At 41.5% G+C, this 22839-nt stretch overlaps 1 protein-coding gene across 2 annotated transcripts; it reads left to right on the top strand.

Annotated features, from left to right (window-relative positions):
- Positions 1-880: 880 nt before the first annotated feature.
- Positions 881-20619, top strand: DSCC1 (DNA replication and sister chromatid cohesion 1). Of its 2 annotated transcripts, none has more exons than XM_048841562.2 (9): positions 881-1162; positions 3942-4110; positions 7350-7484; positions 11002-11108; positions 11803-11853; positions 13493-13545; positions 14814-14968; positions 15618-15766; positions 17266-20619. In XM_048841562.2, exons 1-9 carry the CDS (start codon positions 993-995, stop codon positions 17372-17374), a joined length of 1098 nt encoding a protein of 365 aa, XP_048697519.1. In that variant the 5' UTR covers positions 881-992; the 3' UTR covers positions 17375-20619. The 2 variants fall into 2 exon arrangements, with proteins under 2 accessions (XP_048697519.1, XP_048697518.1); XM_048841561.2 differs by having other exon boundaries at positions 882-1162; positions 11002-11092; positions 11715-11853.
- Positions 20620-22839: the final 2220 nt, after the last annotated feature.

Here is a 22839-nt window from a genome sequence, read left to right on the forward strand (position 1 = left end):
GACAGCAAAACAACTTCTGTTGTTTGTTGCTGTAAGTGCCTCACCAGCATCATGGTTATTTTTCCTGCTACGTAATTCTGATTGTCAGGGATTCAGCCCATCAGAGCCATGATCGCTGCCCACAGTGATCAGAAAATCTCTCTCCACCTTGCTACCGTTAATTGTGGTTAGTCTCTCACATGGCATGTGACTCCAAACAGGAATCAAAGGGCAGTCAACAACCAGCTGTTCCCCTTTGTAAGGGAGTCTAATGGGGCACGGGGAAAGCAACTGTACCAACTCCCTAAGCTCAGGGACCCCCAAAACATCTGTGTCAATGAAGTGCAATGGAAGGCAGTGAGGCCAAAGGGAACACGATAGGTTGGGGGCCGCTGGTGCCCTTCTCTGTTACAGATTGTGTCTTCACTGGGAAACAGGAGCTCAGGGACAGAGCCAGCTCGAGAGCCACCTGTCCGTACCTAAGAACAGCCGTACTGGGTCCGACCAAAGGTCCATCTAGCCCAATAGCCTGTCTCTGACAATAGCCAACGCCAGGTGGTGTCCCAGAGGGAATGAACAGAACAGGTCATCATCAAGTGATCCACCCCGTCGCCCATTCCCAGCTTCTGCATGGAACCTCCCTGCAGCTAAAGGGGAAAACCTGGGAGATGAGCACAGGGCAGCCCCCCTCTCAGGGAGGAGGCAGCACGATGGGGGAAGCTCTTTCCCCGTTACTGCCTCACACCGCAACTCCACCGCCCGCACCTGCTCTGCAGGGGCTATTAGTGCGTGCACCGCGCGCGGGCGTTTGTCCTTCCCCCGAACCACAGGCGAAGGGGGAGACCTCCCGCTCCTTCTTCCCCCGCCTCATCTCACGTGACTCTTCTCTGGCGGATGTAGGGCTCTCTCCCACTTCAGGGCCCGCCCCGAGCGCGGCGCGGGGCTTTCGCGCGCTTTCGGGACCGTTTGCCGCGCGCCCGTCCCTTTGAGCGGGGAGCCCGGCGCCGGGCAGGATGCGGAGCCGCGAGGAGGTGGAGGCCACGCTACACATCGCGAAGCTGAAGCCGGCGGAGCTGCTGCCGCCCGTGCACTGCCTCAGCTTCAGCCCCCGCGCCAGCGCCGGGGAGTGCTGCCTGCTGCAGCTGGAGCCGGGCCTTTGCGCCGAGCTGGAGGCGGGGCGCAGGTGCGGAGGTGGCCCGGCCTGGGACTGCGGCGCGCGCGGGGGACCGGGCCTGCAGCGCGCCCTGGCGGGCGGGGCAGGAACGATCGCGATGGGGAGGGACCGCCGGGACCTTGCCAGGCGGTCGTGTGACCTGGGTGCCGGGCGGGAATGAAGGGGCAGATCACGGTTAAAATGGATCTGTACAAGTTGCCGAACCGAAAGCCTCCCTGGGGCCCCCTGCGCATCTTGCCCGGGCGGAGTTTAAATTTCTGTTTTTAATTCATTGTTTTAATTCCCTATTGGTTAAAATGTGAAATGATCAAGGTTTGTATCCCTGGAACGTATCTGTTTCCCGTGAACAGCACCATGAATTAAAACGTGGCTCTCAACTTCTCAACACTCTGCCTGTGAATAGTTCCTTTGAGCTCCGTAGGACTATTCATGAAGTGCATACGTGCGAGCCCCATTTGTTTTTCGTGGTTCAGGGTAGTTTCTTTTGGTTGAAACAGTGGGATGTATTCTGGTTTTAGGGGCCACACAGGACTCTCTGGAGCATGGAGCCCTGGGAGAAAGCGTGAGTGCCGTGGGGGTTGTGGTTAGTAAAAGGTTTGAAAAATCCTTCATTTGACTGCAGTTGTCCTCTAAGGCAGGGGTTCTCAACCTTTTTCTTTCTCAGAACCCCCCAACTTGCTATAAAAACTCCATGGTCCAGCTGTACAACCATACCTGTTTTTCTGTATATAAAAGCCAGGGCTGGCATTAGGGGGTAGCAGACAGGGCACTTACCTGAGGTCCCACACAACAGGGGGCCCCATGAAGCTAAGCTGCTCAGGCTTTGGCTTCAGTCCTGGGTGGTGTGGCGAAGGGGCGTTGGTTTTCTGCCCTGGGCCTCAGTGAATCTAATGCCAGTCCTGCTTGGAGGACCACCTGAAACCTGATGAAAGCCCCCCAGGGGGCCTCGGACCCCTGGTTGAGAACTGCTGCTCTAAGGTAAAAGTGTAGGAAAATGTTAAAAATCACATGGAAGCAGAAGTTTTTTCTGAAGAACATTCAGAGTTAATAGGTCTGGGTTTTTATTAGAGGAACAGTTGCTGTGCCATTACCCAGTGCCCTGAAGTAAGCTGGCAGTGATTGGGACTTCAGTGCAGTGTTGGTCATGTATATGAGCTTTCAGGATCAAGATTTAAAAGATCAGAAAGTGGGTGAAATGAACAAATGAGCAAGAGGTGTGGGAAGGAGGAAGGGGTAACCGTAATATGATTAAACTAACTGTATGTCACAACTTGGAGATATAAGGAGGACTTGTGGCACCTTAGAGACTAACAAATTTATTAGAGCATAAGCTTCCGTGAGCTACAGCTCACTTCATCAGATGCATGCAGTGGAAAATATAGTGGGAAGATTTTATATACACAGAGAACATGAAACAATGGGTGTTACCATACAGACTGTAACAAGAGTGATCAGGAAAGGGGAGCTATTATGGGGGGGCTTTCCAGCAGTTGACAAGAACAGTAGGAGGGGAAATAAACAAGGGGAAATAGATTTACTTTGTGTGATGACACATCCACTTCCAGTCTTTATTCAAGCCTAAATTAATTGTATCCAGTTTGCAAATTAATTCCGATTCAGCAGTCTCTCGTTAGCATATATCACATTGGTGGATGTGCAGGTGAACGAGCCTCTGATAGTGTGGCTGATGTGATTAGGCCCTATGATGGTGTTGCCTGAATAGATATGTGGACACAGTTGGCAATGGGTTTTGTTGCAAGGATAGGTTCCTGGGTTAGTGTTTTTGGTGTGTGGTTGCTGGTGAGTATTTGCTTCAGGTTGGGGGGCTGTTTGTAAGCAAGGACCTGCGCATCTACCAATGTGATATATGCCATCATGTGCCAGCAATGCCGCTCTCCCATGTACATTGGCCAAACTGGACAGTCTCTACGTAAAAGAATAAATGGACATAAATCAGATGTCAAGAATTATAACATTCAAAAACCAGTCGGAGAACACTTCAATCTCTTTGGTGACTCGATTACAGACCTAAAAGTAGCAATTCTTCAACAACAAAAACTTCAAAAACAGACTCCAATGAGAGACTGCTGAATTGGAATTAATTTGCAAACTGGATACAATTAACTTAGGCTTGAATAAAGACTGGGAGTGGATGGGTCATTACACAAAGTAAATCTATTTCCCCTTGTTTTTTTCCCCTCCTACTGTTCTTGTCAACTGCTGGAAATGGCCCACCTTGATTGTCACTACAAAAGGTCCTGCCCCCTGCTCTCCTGCTGGTAATAAGAAAAGGAGGATTTGTGGCACCTTAGAGACTAACAAAGCATAAGCTTTTGTGAGCTACAGCTCACTTCATCGGATGCATTCAGTGGGGGGGAGAGGGGGAAAGGTAATAGCTCACCTTTCCTGATCACTCTTGTTACAGTCTCTATGGTAACACCCATTGTTTCATGTTCTCTGTGTATATAAAATCTCCCCACTATATTTTCCACTGTATGCATCCGATGAAGTGAACTGTAGCTCACGAAAGCTTATGCTCTAATAAATTTGTTAGTCTCTAAGGTGCCACAAGTACTCCTTTTCTTTTTACGGATACAGACTAACACGGCTGCTACTCTGAAACTTGTAGATATGATATTCCAACTGGTAGCAGTAGTCATAGTAACTGCAACTTGCCACCTGGTTAGCAATATTTTTAATGTATTTGAAATGTTATGTCCTCTGTAAATAAAGATGAGTATTCCTTTGCTATTTTTGCATTTAAAAACAAGAACTTGTTTTTTTTCAGCCTAGTGATTCGTGGTGACAAAGATGAACAAGCTGTGCTGTGCAGTAAAGATAAAACTTATGATATGAAAATAGCAGATACTTCAAATATGTTGCTGTTTATCCCTGGCTGTAAAACTCCAGAACAGCTGCTTGTAGATCAAGCATCATGTAATGTCATTCACACCCAGGTATATTCTTTTGTTTCCTTATCATCTATTCTTCACATTAGTGTTTCACCTAAGGTGCCTATTATTATAGTATCTTACAATTGCAAATGATCAGCATGAGTGTATTAACATAAAACTTATCTATCATGGCTTCAGTTATCATCTGTTTAACAGATCCAAGCATAAAGTCTGTTTTGGGTGAGGCAGTAAGTACTTATGGTGCTTAGTAACTTCAAAGAATAGATATTTTCTCCTTCACTCAAGTGAGCTGTCTTAAATATAAGACACGAAGAGCAAATTGACACTTTTACATTAGTAGAGTGCCTGTTTAAATGGCCTACCCTGAAAGGCACATTTTGCTGCACTTTCTTAGTTCCATTGTCTAAAAAAAAAATCTTCAAAGATGACTCTTCTATCCTACCTGTTGCATCTGGAAAGATTCTATGGGATGGAGGATTTTAGAATTATGAGTTTAAAGAATTCATTGTTTCTGCCCCTTTGAAGCAAATGTAATAGATCAAATTTTCCTAAAAATGGTTAGGAAAATATTATCATTTGCTCTTAATTTTGTACAGTGGGTATAATGACATCACTAAGGAGGAGTCGCCCTCCTTCTCCAGTTCTAGAACAATCAGAGCATCATTTATTCCGCAGAGTTTGCAGTTCTGCTAGTAGGAAAAAGTCCATTCAAAACAAAGTAGATTAACAAGAAAGTAATATTCCTTCTCCTTCACTCTTGCTATGTTCTGTAATGATTTTTTGAAGTCCCAGGCACCAAGATAACTTCCTGTCAAATCACTTTGGGGTTTTTTTGGTTGCGATCTTTCCAAACATGTTGTAGTGCAGGGGTGGGCAAAGTTTTTGGGCCGAGGGCCACATCTGGGTGGGGAAATTGTATGCAGGGCTTGGGCAGGGGGTTGGGGTGCGTGAGGGAGTGTGGGGTATGGGAGGGGGTGCGGTGTGCAGGAACAGGCTCAGGGCAAGGGATTGGGGCAGAGGAGGGGTGCAGGGTGTGGCAGGGGACTCAGGGCAGGGGGTTGGGTACCCGCGGGTGCAGCAGGGGGCTATGGGAAGGGGTGCAGGAGGGTGATCAGGGGGTTGGGGTGCAGGAGGGATTCGGGCTCCAGCCCAGCGCCACTTACATAAAGCAGCTCCAGGGTGGCAGTGGTGCACACCGCTCCGGGAAGCAGCCAGAACCATGTCCCTGCACAGCCCCGTGGGGGGGCACAGGGCTCCACACACTGCCCTTGCCACGCCTCCAGGGACCTACCCTGAAGTTCCCATTGGCCGTGGTTCCCATTCCCGGCCAATGGGAACTGTGGGGGACGGCGCCTGGAGCCAAGGGCAACGCATGGAGCCCTTTGTTCCCCTGACCCTGGGGCTCCAGGGAAATGGTGCTGGCCGCTTCTGAGAGCGGCGTGGGGCCCACGGCACCACTGGGGGCAATTCTGCATGCCATAGTTTGCCCACCCCTGTTGTAGTGTATAGTTATATTGCTTAGATTGCAAACTCTTTGAGAGGTACTTTCTTTTTGTTATGTGTGCATAGTGCTAAACATAATGGGATTGGGGCCTGTAAGTGCTACTATAATACAAATAATATAAATTACCTTTCTTCTGGAAGCAGTATTGAAAGGCTCATGCATCAGTCCAAAGAGATGATCACTCAGGAGCAAGCACTCCCTTCCACAGGGGCTGAGCATTCTGCTATGTTTGTCCAGGGTGAGCAACTAGCTCTGGCTATGAACTCATTATGTGTTAGCATATTTTTCAACCACTAAATGACCAGCAATATCATCTTCTCTGAGAAATTTGAAAAGAAATGAAAAATAAGTATAGAAAAAAACCCCAAATGTTGTAGTTATTCTGCTTGTGTAATTGCCATTGCATGTGAAAAGAGCTGGAGAACTGAGGTCATAAACTAATATTTATTTAAATAAACTAATATAGGCAAAAACTATAAACAAAAAGAAGTCTAAGCTTTCCAAACAGAATTTGGATACAGTATTTCATATCTAGGCTGCTTTCTTGAGTAGTAGTGCTTGTTTTTTTTTTTAATTGACAATCTAGCTTAAATGGTTAAAAGGACAATTTAAAAACAAATTACTTAAAAATCAAATTTCTAGAACATCTTTAAAATCCTGACTTTTAAAAATACATTTATAAAAAAAAAAACCTGAGCTTTTCTGTTACTGCAGCTGTTAGAAGGATTTTTCATACAGGGGAAAGGGTTGAATCTGAGAGCAATACCACTAAATGAGCTTGGAGCCTGCTGTGCCTTCCCCATTCTGTGCTCACACCTGTCTGATTGCTGGCCTCTTCAACAGAAGAGCATTGCCTACGGCCTCCTATCATCTGAACGCCTCAGTAGGACTTTTGGGGGATGCCCAAGGTATGCTTCAGAGGTATTTCAATGCACCCTGGGATTCCTCTGAAGGTCCTAGAGAGTTTAGAAGATTGGAGACCTTGTATCAATTACACTTTTTGGTTTCTCTTCTCCCTGTGTGGTAGATTAGGGAATGAAGGCAGTTCTTCTGCTGATTGTCCCACTCAGCTTCTGTCATGTCCTGTCTCTGTATACATATCTTTGGAAAGGGAGGCACCCACCTGGGCTCCGAACCCTGCCATGGTGTCGCTGGTAAACCTCTTTTTCAGGGCCTGGGGAAAAGAAGTGTGCAGTATTTTTAACAATGACCCATGAGCACACTTAGAGCATGTACCTGGCTTATATAGTTATGTAGTGAACATCTTTCTTCTTTCCCAAGATGCATGTTTAATGAAGTGATGATTCATAGCTCCCTTCCGCATTCATTGTGTAGTAAAATGCCCATTAACTAGGAATTCCAGGATATGGGAAATAATTGGGAAGATAGCTTGTGGAGAGCAGCAAGACTGAGGTATTAGAAAAAAAGAACAGATGTTGGAAGGGGTGAAATTGACAGGACTTTAAAATATCTGGCCATTAGCAGGTATTGTCCATATGTAGAGACCAGCTGGTTTCTTTGTCATGTAGACAGTAGGTATGCTTTTATTACTGAACTACAGACTTCTAACTCTTATTCCCAATAATGGACTTCAGTGCTGAGAATATTTCTGCCTACTCTTCTTTAGAAACGAGAAACAATCTCTTTAAAAAAAAAAAAAATCAAGATATTTATTATGTGACCTCTATAAAATTCATTGTTAATTATTCTTTGCAAGTTACCTTGGCTGACAGTGTTAAATTAAATGAGTCACAGAATCTTTAATTTCTTTTTGTAGATTGCTGGTTTCTCCAATAATTACTGGGAATTAAGGAAATGTCGACCTAAACTAAAGAAACTAAAGAAACTTCTAATGGAAAATCCTTATGAAGGGCCAGACAGTGAGAGAGAGAAAGCTCTGACTGACTCAAAGGTAAGCCTGTTAAGTAAATCACTTCCTTGTTTTTACTTTTCCTTTGTAATTGGTAATGCTATAAAAGCCTAGTAAAGCTACATTCTTAACTAGAAAAAATAGCTTTGCTCCCAGTTTTACTTAATTATGCAGAATTGTGCCCTTGTACACAGTCCTGCTCTGAGCTGCTTTTTCTCCCTGCTTGAGACAGCCTGGCATGCTAACCTAGTCAGGAATTGCTCGCAGTGTTACTGGCTGCAGTCAGAAAGCTGTTTGCCTTAGTGAGAAGGGATAGTCTTCCTTTTTTGTGTAGACTAGAGCATGGTTTTCAAACTGTGGGTTGCGACCCAGTACTGGGTCACGGAATGTAAGGCACTGGGTTGTGGCAGCTCTGGTCAGCACTGCTGACTGGGCTGTTAAAATCCCATTAGCAGTGCTGCCCGGCTAAGGCAGGCTAGTCCCTACCTGTTCTGACATCGCATTGCGCCCCAGAAGCGGCCAGCAGCAGGTCTGGCTCCTAGGCAGGGGGTCCAAGAGGCTCCACATGCTGACCCCACCCCAAGCACTGGCTCCGGACTCCCTTTGGCCGTTTCCCAGCCAATGGGAGTTTGGGGCGGGGGGGCTGTGCCTGTAGGCAAGAGCCATGCGGAGCAGTTCACACACTTTCACCTAGGAGCCGGACCTGCTGCTGGCCATTTCCAGGGCACAGCACGGTCCGGTGCCAGGATAGGCAGGAAGCCTGCCTTAGCACCCTTGCTGCACCACTGACCGGGAGCGGCCGCAGAAAAGCCACTTCACCCCCATGCCCCAATCCCCTACCCCAGCCCTGAGCCCTCCCCAGAGCCCCCTCCTGCATCCCAAATCCCTCATTCCTGGCCCCACCCCAGAGCCCTGACCCCCTCCCACACCCTGAACCCCTCATTCCTGGCCACAACCCTCACCCCCAACCCTCTGCCCCAGCCCAGAGCCCCCTCCCACACGCTGAACCCCTCATCCCCAGCTCCACTGGGTCACGGAAATCAACAATTTTCTTCATCTTCAAAAAAAGTTTGAAAACATTGGACAGAGGATGGTGAGAAGAATTACTGTCCCCCTTCTGCAGGGGGAAGACTTCTGCACTAAGCTAGCAAAATGAAGCCAGAAGTTGTGGGGGGGAAAACTGACAACATCCATTTTGAAGTCTTAAGGAACTGGCTATCTAAATCCCCCAAACGTTATGTGACTATCAGGTGTAGTGGCTTTCCCCACCGTTACTTGTGCTTCTTGTGACTTCATTTTACCCTATGTAAAAGGCACTCACCACTAAGGAAAGGGAAGTAGAATGATATGGGAAGGAAGAGAAGTAGAATAGCAAGGGTGATATGGAGGAAGTGGAGGGAGAAAGGGTTGAGATTACTCCAAAGGCAGACATAATTACAGATCTGGCCTGCCAGAGATCATAGGTTTTGTTATTAACCTGCAAGTTCTGCCTTCAGAAAATCCAGTTCAGGCATCAAGAATGGTCAGAATGAGAGATATGAATCATCTGACTTAAAATATAAGGCACGTCTTGAGGAAATATTATTAAGTAAAGAATTTTTTCATGATGGAGTAAAATACAGTTTCTGAACATTTACATATGATCTATTAGCTGACTAGTTTTAAAACTAACTTACATTTGCATGACAATACAAATATCCTTTCAAATATTAATGCTCAAAGGTAACATCTGAGATTTCTCCGCGTTTAAAAGAAAATACTTTTAACATGTCAGTTTTGTCTAATTATCTTCTAACTTCCGACCAAAACTCAGAATATTAAAGGGATAATTTTTTTTTTTTTTTTTTTAAAACATAAGATTCTTAACTGTGTTACAGATAACATTGTGGAACTTTAAATTAGATTGTAAGTTCCCTGGGAGGACAGGCTACGCCTTGCTGTGGGCGTTAATTCTGACTGGAGCCCCTAGATGCTACCACAATACAAGTGATGATATGCATTTTTGTTATGCTCCTTGTTAACTCTTTGCATTTCTCTTGGCATGGGCAACTAACAAGTGATTGTTTTTTCCTGTGCGCAAAAATGATCAATTCAGTAGATTATAGGAAACTCATGTTTTTATAACACAGCATACTGCTACAGTGTTTGTTGCATATATTCACTCAATATTTCAATGTATTCACTGCTGACCACTGAAGTAAAACAGCGGATGTTCAGTATCCAAGTACAGCAGCACTGAACAAGTCTGAGGCAGAAAGTGAAGAATACTGTTGCCAGTGAAATTACAGTAAAATTTAGACAGAATAAACTATTTAAGATGCAGGGTGGATTTGATTTAAATCAGGATTTAAATCACTAGTCAGGAAGACTTGATTTAATCATGGTTTTCTACATAAGTGCATTCTTGTTGGTTATTATAATCTTAATACATATTCTTCACAACTCAAAAATAGATGTAGGTTTCTTTTTTAGAAGGTACATGCTTTACATTTTTAAACAGTGATTTATTTTGAAAACTTTTCAGAGTAGTTTTACAGCTAAATCAGAAAATGAATGATTGTTTGGTTATTTCATTTACCAAAAGTAATTGAAGCAGATATTTATGAAGTCATTGGGAGATGAACTATTTCCAATTCAACAGGTTAATCATTAATATTTGGAGGATTTTCTTGCCATGCTGTATTAGGAGGAGAACATCACCAGACAGACATTTAAATTGTTTTATTTAACTAAAACAACGTTAAATATTCTGGATTTTTTTCTTCAACAGCAAACATATAATATTTTAACAAAACAAGCATATGTCCCTCACTTCTCACATTTTTCTCCAGACTTCTTCTTGTCCAGATCTATTCTGCCCCCACAATCTTCTATTCACTGAACTTTTTGAAACTTTGCACTTTTAGAGAGAGGTAGGAGATTAACTCTGTGTATACAAATTTGCAGAGGGACAATAGGGTTGAGGTCTGTTATTTCTCACCTCTATATATTATTTACTTGCTTGTTAACAGCAAATATGTTTTAAAGTATGTTACCTCTGGAGACACAAATCCACAGTTTGAGAACTGCAAAACTAAGCATCTCTGATGGTATCTTCTTGCATGTTGCAAATGTGTACCTCGCATAGGATGGCCACTTGAGCTAGTCTGACTTCTGGAGGTAGTCTTATATCACTGGTACATGGTGCAAAGGCTTCCTTTATTTAGAAAGAATGTTATTTTTTTAAAAAATTGAATGATCTTTGGAGAAACTAGTTTAAATTGCAGGAAAAGATTGTTTGCAAATTTGAACTAGTGTGGTAAATTTAAGAGACTTTTTTCAGAGGAACAGCCGTGTTAGTCTGTATTCGCAAAAAGAAAAGGAGTACTTGTGGCACCTTAGAGACTAACCAATTTATTTGAGCATGAGACTTTAAAACCCAAGCCTCCACTGTGTTCTCCCATCCCTGTTCTAAATAATGTTTATCTTCATATTTATATGAGGTAATATTTACTTTCTTCAGTTTAGCTTTAGCAAGGGTTGAAGGTAATCCATTTTTTTTTCTTCTTGCATGCTGCAGTATACAATGGAAGACTTGCTAGATCGGATTCAAGCGAGTGAGGAGGAAATACTGCATCAGTTGCAGGTTATAAATGCCTGTAAAATTGAAGGTATTTGTCCCTATAGGTAGGATATGTATTATTTTGTAGCATAACACATGGGGTCAACTTAGTGAGGAATGCAAGAAAGTGGTGGTCTCTGCAGGGCTTTGTATAGCTTTCTCCCGAAATGTCAATAGTATCTTCCAATGTTTTATGTAGGAGTCAAAGGAGTTAATTGCTTTATTTGACTCCAAGCAGTCACAACATGAAAGGCAGGCAGATAGACATAGGCATGCATAGTGGGTTGAGAATACCTGCCACTATTGTTAGTAGTTCTCAAATGCTTGCATAACATGCATCACAAAATATTAAAAATTCTTATTGACTACATCCCTATTCAATAGCATAACATCCCTGTAACAACTGTGCAGTAGTTGATTTACATAGAAAAGTAACAAGGTATTTTGATCTCTCCTTGAAAAATTTAATCACACTGGTCTCTGCTCCATTCTACTATTCTGTTCCTTTCCTTTTTCTCCTCTTGTTAAATGTTCTTTAAATAATCTTTGAAGAGCTTGGTGTTCTGTTTGTGCCTTGAAAGGGAGCTGAGACTCAAGTGTGAGAATCCTGAAAGATATTTTCAGAGAAGCAGAATTACGAAGTATTATTACATATTTCTTCTGTTTGGCAGGATATTGGAGGGTTCTAGAATTTGATTATGAGATGAAACTTCTGAATCATGTGACTCAGTTAATAGATTCTGAATCTTGGTCTTTTAGCAAGGTTCCTTTAAGTATCTGTCTTCAAGAACTTGGATCCCTGGAACCCAAGTAAGTATCTTTTTGTTTCTTTGTGCTTAAAGCACTAGAAAACAAATTACTGTTACTCATATTAATCATCATTAGTATTTGCACTTACCATAGAGGAGTTGTATAATAACTATATTCAACTAACAGTGCTCAAGATTAGAAGTTCTTTGACTCCGTAAAACATAAATCCATTTCACCTTCAAGGTACAGTCCTGCTCTGAGGTCAGCGTGGAGCTGCACTGCTCCATGGAGAGCTCTGGCTCATAGTTAGGAACACATTCATTGCTACAACCTACTTGGGGCGGGAAGAGATGCACTTACCCCCTGCCCACTCTAAATGCTTCTGGCCACCTTTGTTGTCTGGTATGTAGGTGGGACAGAGCTATGGCCTGTCTCCTCATATGTTTTGCAGGAATCTTTTGTCCCATAGGGGAGCAGTCCTTTTATATAGGGAGTATGTGGGCTGCAATTGTGTCCCTTGCTGTGAATGGGCCACAGTGCAGGCTTCTTATACCCATTTTTCCCTCCCACCATTTTTTATGTGCTCAAGGGGAGCATAGCATGGCCCTGAGTAATTTTATACAGTAAAGGTGTGACACTTCAGGTCTGGTTAGACTGATCTCTGTTCCCTGGTCAGTGTCACATAATCATGGGTCGTGATTACAAAAAATCCTACTCCAGTCTCATGGCAGGCATAAGTATCCACTGACTACTGTTAAAACGTACACTGACACAGCAGCTAAAGTGCTGTTCACTCTATTGTATGTTCTGCTTGTACCCATGACTTAATTGGCAGACTGCTGCCCATGGTGGAATACCAATCAGGAAGCATGGCAAACGAAAAATGTGTGGTGGGCACCTCCTGCATAATCATTTTGTGTTATGCAGTGGCACTTCTGGTAGTGTAATGCTTTATTTGAATAAATATCAGTGATCATATTAATAGAATAGTATTAAAATATTTACAGGCCATTCCATTCAAATTACAAGGCTACTGAATTGTGCTTACTGACTGAGGCTTTATAAATTTTTGTTGAACTTCATTTAGGGGAAAAAAACCCATACTAACATTTTGCTTTTATCCAAAATCTGCAAAGTAGTACAAGTTAGGCTATAATTTGATGCAACCAGTCCATAAAGTACCTTTTATTAATATGTTATACATATCTGCAGTGCTTTGTGAACCTCTGTGATGCTTTTTGCTGGTGAAAAATGAGGGCAGGCAAGAGTCCTATCTTCCTTCCCTCTGCATCTCTTCAAAGCACAGTGGGAGTGGGCACTAGGGAGGCAAAGTTGCTGGGGTACCATGGCAGGGGATCTTCAGAGACCCTGGATCAACCTCCCTCACTTCGTCCATTTCAGCCCCTATTTACTTTGTTCCCTTTCAGCTCCTGTTACTTCTATGTCTCTCTGTCACCTTAGTCTGTTCCTTTGCTCCCTAACCCTTCAGCTGCTATGACACATCCCATCCCCTATTGTCTTTCCTGCTTTTGCTTTGTCTGCCCCTGTTTCAGTGTGTTAGTGGGAGGGAGGAAGGTATTTGTAGTGATTTTTTTGATTGTACGCTAACTTTATACAATACATAATTTCAAAATGCCTTCCTTTGCCATAAATCTGAAATGCATAAAAGTTGATTTTAAAGTTTAACTTTTTCTTTCAGAGAAATGATACAACATATTCTTTTAAGTTATGGAAAGAAATATACTGATGAAGGTAAGTTATGGCAGGGATGCATTTATTAAGAAAGGAGGGTTAAGAATTAACGAATTACGTAACTAAAATAACAAAGTGTAAGAGAGTAGGGAGGCCAACCCTGAGCTAAGAAATGTTTAGGCTGATTATCATGAAAACTTTCCTTAACAGTGAGGTCTACTAAACTATGGGATAGGGAAACTAGTGTCATTAGAGAAAAATCATGAATTAGCAGAGAGGTGCCTGAGATAAGCTAGTAGATCTTTCCAATTCATAACCTCTGTGATTGAGTTTAAATGTGTTGCACAGCATTAAAGAACTCTTTTTCTGATGGATTTTATCATCCAGGCATTTGAATTAACTTGTGTAGTAGGGCATAGTGGCTCTTAGAGGCCTATAGGCCCAACATGGGTGTTTCTGATTTCAGCTCATAATGTGGGGTTGGAATGAGTGTTGGGAAAGGCAGAGCTATAGAAGGCACTCTACTTGCATAAGCGGAGACCACGGAAGTGGCAAGACCTGGTGTGGCGCTCTCCATTAAAGGCGTTGGAAATGGCGCTATTGCAGCAGTGACTGTTGGGATATCTCTAGACAAGGTGCATGGGAGGGGTTGGTTTGTCTGAGCCCAAGGAAGTGGCCTGGAAGTCTGAGAGGACTTGGATGCAGGAGGAGTTTGGGAAGGGAGAAGGTGAAGCAGGTAAACTTGAAACCCAGGGTTCGCACATATTCTTTTTTTCGATGGGCTTTGGACTAGGTCTTTCAACTAGGTCTTTCAGAGAGTGGGAGAAAGTGCACCTTACCCTCTTCACTACCCTGTATCAAGGGAGAAGACCAGGATACCGCCCTTGGGGAAGTGAAAGGACTACTGAACTGTTTAGCTCAGAGACTGCAAACAACTGTTGATATCAGACTTGCATAAACAAGAGTGAAAGGGATGGGGATGGGGGTGGCAGGGGAGGTAAAAGGACTGTTTCACCTGAGGAGGGTGCAGGTCTATTGATGTTAGTCCTGATCAACAGGGCTAAAAGCTGTGGCTAGGAGAGGACTAAGGATGTACTTGTTTCTGTTCTGACTCTTGTTTACCTGGGAAGGGAGGGGACTTTAGTTTAGCCAGAGCATAAAACAACCAGCCAGAGGGTTAACTTAACCAGCCAGAGGGGAAACTTAGGCACAAATTACCCTGCCAGGAGGGGTAGACTGCAGAGTAGATGGGAAACTTGAGGCACAGAAATGTCCTGATACCAATGCAAGTAAGAACCTGTGAGTGTAATTTATTTTTCCCTTTACAGATGAAGTTTATTTTGAAATGAATGCAGATAAAATATGCACAGCTACAGCACAAATGCTCTTGCAAAATGCAGTTAAATTCAATCTCTCAGAGTTTCAAGAAGTATGGCAACAAAGTGTTCCCGAAGGGCTGACAACAAGGTTGGATCAGCTCAAGGTAAAAACTAAACTAGTGGATTCGGTTTCATGTATTAGCAGGATGTTCTTACTGCTGTATTGTGTAGGACTTGTATATGAATCATGAACAACCGGCTTCTTATTTTTTATTTCAACTGTATTTGCCAGCAGCTGAGAGAAGCATTATAGTCCTGCACTAAAGCATTTACAAGGCATTTCCTGAAAAGTGAAACTGCCTAGGACCTCAGCAGTGTAGGAAGGAGCATGACAGTGCTCTCCTAGCTGTCTCCCTGGACCTGATACACATAGCTATAGAAGAAAAATTTCAAATCTACAGTCTATTACTATCAGTGTAGACAGAACTAGAAGTCCAACATACTGTAGAACAGCCTTTAATGATTCTAGCATGCTGTAACCAATATAAATGTTGTTGAAGGTGGTAGTGGGATATCAAGTTGTGTATTTTTACATGTTCCCCTCCCTTAAGGGATGTGAGAACTACCTCCTTCACGATTGCAGGTATTGTGAAGGTTTCAATTTTCCTTCTAGTATTGCTGCTACTCAGAGTTTAGGGGTTAAAAATACTGAGATAAATGTCAACAGTAACACAAATTGATATGCCAAGAGACGGGAGGTTTGATCATGTTTTCTGCGTTAAAATTTGTGTCATCCTATTATTGTCCCAATAGGGTTTGGCTCTGTTGGATAGAAACTCAAGACCAGAGACTATCTTCTTGCTAAAAGTAGAAGACTTACCTGAGGATAACCAGGAAAGGTTCAACAGGCTATTTACCGTTCGGGAAAAGTGGACAGAAGCAGACATTACCCCATATATTCAGTAAGTAGTTCACTACTAAGCATAATACTGTTTTAAAGTACAGTAAGTACATAATCACTTGCATAGTACTTCTAGTATACTTGGTTGCATCATGGGCAACTATAGCTGATAAAACCTTAAAGTGCTAGATTTTTCTTGCAAATTCTAAATGAGTAAAATATACTTACAGTATAGTCATTCAGAAGTATTATCTCTACTATGTGAATAGTGAGGGTGAAATCCTGGGGCCCCTTGAACTAAATGGAAGTTTTGTATTGACTTTCACTTCAGTGGGGGTAGAATTTTCCAAAGGATAAAAAGCTAAAAGTTATAAACTGTCTCCTAGTAGACCTTTTCTCCTATTAGTAACACTTTGTGACTCATCCACATGAGCTATCTTGAAATCAAAATCTTAACTGGAAGTTATGTAACTCAACTTTTCACTTGCAGATTATTAAGAGTGTGAATTCACAGTGAGTGTTGGACCAAAGTCTTGAGAAGGGACAGCCAGACTAGTGGAAGATTAAGGGATTAGAAGAGTTTAGTCAGGAAATATTTAAAAGGAGGCAAAATTGAAAGGAGATTAGCAGTAAATATTTGACTTTAGAGACAAGGCTAAAAAACTTCAACTTTCCTTTATACATCATATCTCCCAAATTAGTTTTCTTTTTAAAGTCAGTAAAATCAAACTTAATTCCAGAACTACACTCTAGTCTTACTTCTCATGTTTCATCCTTTCCCTTAGTCCTTTGGATTGTTCAAAATTGACATAACATTCACATGATACAATCAAGCTCTGGGCCTTGTTGGGCTAAGCAATGTACAAGCAGACACACTTGGTCTGACATGGTCCTTGCCTCAGAGCTTTGAGCCAAATTCTGCTGTTTAGAGTAAAATCTGAAGTGACTCCATTGACTCAGGCTTGGTCTGAACTTATCGGTATAGCGATGTCCATCGGGGTGTGAAAAAAAACCCTACACTCCCGACCAACATAGCTACGCCAACAAAATTCCCAGTATAGATGCAGCTCTGTCAATGGAAGAATATTTTTGTTGATGTAGCTAACATGATTCAAGAAGGTGGTAGCTACACTGACAGAAAACCCCGATGTTGTCTAAGTCTATACTAGGGGGCTATGCTGATACAGCTATGACAGCATAGGCTCTGTTGTGTAAACAGCTATACTGGTGTAATGGAGAACAGAATTAGGCTTTTGCCTTTTAGATTGTAAGATATTCAAGTTAGGAACCATCTTTGTGTTTTGTAAACCATGTAATATGCTTTTGGGAGTTACATAAATGCAGCAAGCTATGCCAAGGTATGAATTTTAGATGAATTTTAGAATTTTGGGAGAAGCACACCAATAGCTTATTAAGCAACACTCTAGTCAGGCTGATTGCTACGTTAGGAAAATCGGTTACTGAAACAGTTTGTACTCAGTCCTGAAATACTGTGTCCTAATAACCTTTTTTTAAAGTTACTGAAGAGTGTTTTCACCACTACTTTCTTTTTCTCTCCAGAGACTTATGTGCAGAGAAGCAAACAGTAGGTGCACTTCTGACCAAATATGCTCGTTCTTCCATGCAGAATGGCATCAAAGTTTATAACTCTAGAAGACCCATCTCATAACAAGAAATGACATTATTTAAGAATCAAGAATACATCAAGGAATAACAACTGATGGTGTTCATACCAGATTTAATTATGTAGCAATATCAACTAATTTGAAATGTCACGGTTGTGAAAGACCGGTCAGCTTTAAAAAAAAAAGTGTAGTACTGTATGCCGAAGACGGTGGAATTCTTGATTTATTTTAGATCTTTGTGGAAATAATTGCTCTACCAAAATCTAAAAACACACATTGCTGGAATCTAGTTTCCACCACTTAACCAGAAAGACCTACAAATTTGTTTGTATTGAACTGAAATTTGTAGTTTGTCTTAAAATTCTAGAAGCAAAGTAAACTCAGTATTTTTACTTTCCCTTTGTGCAAAAATATTTGCACATACTCTTTTTAAATAAGTCTGCTGATAGGTTAGTAAAGTCCAATAGAAAATTATTACAGAGAAAACTTATTTTTTCTACACAGCAGTCATTTTCCCCCCATTTATCTTATAAAAGAAGTCTACTTCCAGTGACAGTACTGAATATAGTATTTCAAAAGCAAAGTGGAATACTTGGTTTGTTTGCTATAAAAACTGAACTGTCAGAGCGTCCTAGTTACCAATAAGCAATATTAGTGTTTTGAGCTGTGTGTGTAAAATGAGAAGTTTGGCCTTATCAGTGAATTATTCATTTCCACTGTGGACTACAGGTCAGGCCTTTGGAAAAGTGGTCCTTCTGGTTCATGTCTTTGAATGTGGATAACATGAAACAGAATTATGAGGCACTTAAATTGTCAAGAACCCAGAACATTAATACTATTGGCAAAAATTCCCTTAAGTTACATAATACTAACAGGTCTGTAAAATCCAGGCTAAGAGGATGCCTCAAATTACTCAGACATGGTATAGACTCAGCAACATTTTCTGTAACCTGCTCTTCACCACTGGAATATTGTCAGTATAAAGTTAATATACCAGAAGGCTTATTTTTAAAAGTGGTAAATTAAACTGTTTGTAGTATTGTAGTGCATACCTAAAATATATATAAACCCTAGAAAAAAGTTTCTGCAACACTTCCACCCAAATGTAAATATTTTTGAAATGTAGAGCTGTGAAGCATTTACTCTTTGTAATATTGCCAAGTTAAATGTTGAAGGCTTTTTAAAACTGGATTTCCATTTGTTCTTAGTAAACCTGTGCGATCCAGGTTGCTATTTGACAGCTTTGCAAATCTGTGTTAAAGGGAAATATTATTGTAATACTTTAGGTAGCTTGTTATTTAAGATGTGAATGCACCTAAAGCATTCATATATAACCATCATGTGGTCTTCCACACATTATAATGTGCCAATGAGTGGGAAAGGAGGGGAAGAGAGAGGAACAAATGTGCTATAAAATAACCTGGTCTAACCTTAAAATAGGGTATACTTATCCTTAGAATTCTAATGTAAGAGCTGAATAAACTCCAGCACCACCTCCTCTCTGCAGTCAGATAGCTTCTCTGTGTGCGTTTTTTTAATTGAAGGATAGTCTTTCCATTTTGCGAGAATATCCCCAATGTAATATGGATGCCAAAAGGCCTTAGTGAACAATAAATCTCAAACTCTCCACAGATTGGGTCTTCAGGGCAGAATTTGGGGGTTCTGTTCCAGGAACTATATACCCTAATTGTTAAGATAGTGAAGCAGGAGTGTGGGGTTTTTTTGTTTTTTCTTCCCAATAAAGGGCTGAAGTGAGCAGTGTGGGGCCCAGGAGTCTAAACTTTTGTTCTTTCCTCACAGCAGCTCCATTCTCCCACACAAGACCTCAACACAAAAATATAAAACGGGATTGGCCAGCATGTTAAGGGTCAACATTTTTAATTGCTTAATATAAAATTACTCATCCTGTGGATTATAAATGTCTTACTCTGTAAAGCACCATGTAAATTTACAGTGCTGTGTACTTAAATTTACTTGATAATGGAGATCTTCTGGAAAGTAGGAGGAAGCCATGATCTTGTTACCAAGAGAACTGATCAATCAGATTTGTCTAAATACTCTTTAATGAATGTATAATATTCATTGTCAGCTGACTTTAATAAGAATATAATTTACTTGATCAGTTTTAGCAGACTAACAAACAGAAAACAAGCTGTCTTTTGGAGTCAAAACAATCCTGGATTTGGAAAGAGGAAATTAAAGAGACGGTAGAATAAAGATTTCAGTAACACCTTATATGCAATAGCTTTCATCCTAAACTAATGGAAACATGACAAAGAGCTTACTGGGAACACAACTAATCTAAACTGCGAAGAAACTTTTAGTGTCACCACTAGGAAAAAAATAGGGCTGGCTTGCTTTTAATGAACTCCTTATGTAGTTAAGCACAGCAGCTTTGTCCCATAATATAATATTTAATATCATGGAGAGAATTTCATGTATTCACAAATAGACCACACACTACACTGCCCACTACTGCACCTAAAGGACTATATGTACTATTACATGAGGAGATGAGGACTAGGGCCAAGCAACAGGGGGCTGAATGAAATACACAGTACATGTATTTCTTTTTCTCAAATTCAGAGAAAAGAGTGAGCTGTATATTATACATACAGATGTTCATATAGTTTCCTATAGCAATTTACCTAGTCTGTATCAGCCCTCATATACAGCAGTTATTCACTTGTGGGTTTTATTTGAATCAAATATGTAAACTAGATTTTGGTGATTAATCCACCATTCTCAAAATAACTATTGTTATGGGATTAGCTAGTCTTTACTATTTAATGACTGTAGGAAAATCAGATTTCCATTGACTACTCATCCATTTGTCTTATCTTTCCTTGAACACTTCCAGTGATCGCTATTACATAGCCTCCCTCCCTGAGTTATCGTCTTACGTGAAAGTACTTTTTAAACTAGATTCCCTACACCCACTCAGTTATGAGGGCAGCATATGATAGCAAAAATACACATGCAACAGTCATTCCCTTCCTTGTCTATTGTATTTGTATCTCATTCTGCTGTGATCACTTGATCTACTCTTTTACTATATTATAGGCTTTGTTTAAAAATTACTCAAAGGTTATACAGTAGAATTCTATGAGTAGGTTGACTGTAAAAACTAGTCTTAATTATGTTTCTAAAATTAATTGCTTCCATGCATTTTAAGGTTGAGCAAGTATAAAGAAAGTTACTCAAGTCAGATTTGTACATTTTATGAACTGTAAGGAATTGTGAACATTTTAAAAGATTAACACTTGTAAATAAAGGAGTTGTAACTGAATATTGCAGAATATAATACTTCCATGAACTGTTGCTAAGATACTTTAATACATGGATAAATTATAGCATATATTGTAACACACCAGAGGCTAACAAGCAATATTTGTGACATGACTGCACATGGATATACCTATAACCTGAGATTAAAATAGCATTCAATACAGTGGTAGGAATTTGTTTCTTACAATGTTTGGACATCATATCTACATACATTCTACATGACACTAACAGCTTAGCAAATATTCATGCTTCTGTGAAGCATGCAGACATTTAGAATAGCAATGTAAAAGAGATGTCCTCAAACTTAGGGCCAAAATTTTTACATTTAGATGCTCAGATAGGGTTTTAGTTTCCAAACTAGACACCCTAGTTCGACAATTCTGTTTGATGTACATGCTCTCATGACAGGCAGTTTCAAGAATTTCATTCTCCTAAGTAAAACTTGTCCCATTCACTGTAGTGGGATAGTTCTATATAATGCCATGAGCACAGAAAAATGTATGAACCAGATGCTCCATTCTTTGTGCAGGCAAAACTCCTTATGGAAGATGATTTAGTTTAGACCCTTTTCAGCATAACAAAATGATAGTTTCAAATTTACAGACTGAAAGTGAATAAATACACAAGTTAGTTGTCCTAGAAATAACAGGTTTCTCACACTAGTTGAATGTCAGGCTCAGAGTGCCTTTCTGAGTGGAGATGGGAGTGAGGAGATTCTATCACTAAGTTATGCATATAAATCACATAACATGGCTGTTACTCTGAAACCTAAGTTATCCATATAAAATACAGCATTGGGAGGATCTGACATGAAGAGGATGGTAGAAACAGCCATTGTCATTAGGCAGGATCAGAAGGGAATGAAATTGTTTTACAACCTCCCCATCCTGGCCTTAACTTAAATGTCCACCACGAAGAATCGCTGCAGATATCACAAGGAGTTAACAATACCTTTTACTAACTTGATCATGAGATTTTACAAACTATACAGCCGAAGCCAGCTCTGGGAATTAAGGTTAGCGTTTGTCCAAAAATGTATTAGGAGCCAAGTTTCACTATAGGATTAGTTCCCATCAGGCTCCCTGTGGGGCAGGATAAAAGAGTTGGCCACTATTGCAATTTTATCACATCTTACCATTAGAGCTGGTCAAAACAAATGGAGCCCACCTCCTTCCCCACTGTTCCTCACATGTTCTTGTCAACTGCTGATTAATGGCCCACCTTGATTATCACTATAAAAGGTCCCCCACAACCCACACCCACCGCTCTCCTGCTGGTAATAGCTCACCTTAAGCGATCACACTCCTTACAGTGTGTATGGTAACACCCATTGTTTCATGTTCTATGTATAAAAATCTCCCCACTGTAATTTCCACTGAATGCACCCGATGAAGTTATGCTTCACGAAAGCTTAACAAATTTATTTGAGCATAGTCTCCAAGGTGCCACAAGTCCTTTTCTTTTCGCGAATACAGACTAACATGGCTGCTACTCTGAAACCTGCAACAAAATTGTTTACATCTAAATCTTCAATAGAATTTTGATAATCGAGCAGAAATACAAGAACAAATATTCCAGCTAAAATCTAAAACATTTCAGTTTGGTGCCTCATTCTCCCATTTGCTATAGGTCAGACTACATCCTTCATGATACAACAGCAGTCTCCTCTCTTGGAGAGGGAGGGCTGCACACCATGGAAGAAGCAAGCCAGCCAACCAGCCCAGCGAGAACAGGACGTGAGAGGGCAGAACTACTACTCCCGCGAGGCAGTGCGGCAGCACTCCCAAATATTTCGTTTTTCAGGTGTTCATTTTTAAGTCTTCCCGAAACCGAAAAGCCAACACTTCTTTCAAAAACACAAACAACCCCGCCCCACAACCCACCCCGAAAAAACAAAGCCACGTTTAGTAAAAAGAGTCACAAAATAGTTCTTCCCCACTGAAAACGTTTTTGCTGAAGATTTGCCCCAGCCTTACTTGGACGGTGGAAACGAGGCATCGCCTAACACAGATTTCCACCCTCGCCAATGGGGCACAGCCAAGCCGCCCAGTGGATAAGGAACTGGGCAGGAAATGGTGTGAGACGCCCGAGCGAGAGTGGGGGCTCGGGAAATGCGGCAGGTGGGTCCCACCGCCTGTCCTTACAGTGCACATCCCTGTTTCCCTGCCCCCACCCCTTCCCAAACCACCACCAGGAGCTCCAGGCACAAACACTGCGCACG

This window comes from Caretta caretta, chromosome 2 (assembly GCF_965140235.1).
Source record: "Caretta caretta isolate rCarCar2 chromosome 2, rCarCar1.hap1, whole genome shotgun sequence".
In the NCBI taxonomy this organism is placed as follows: Eukaryota; Metazoa; Chordata; order Testudines; family Cheloniidae; genus Caretta; species Caretta caretta.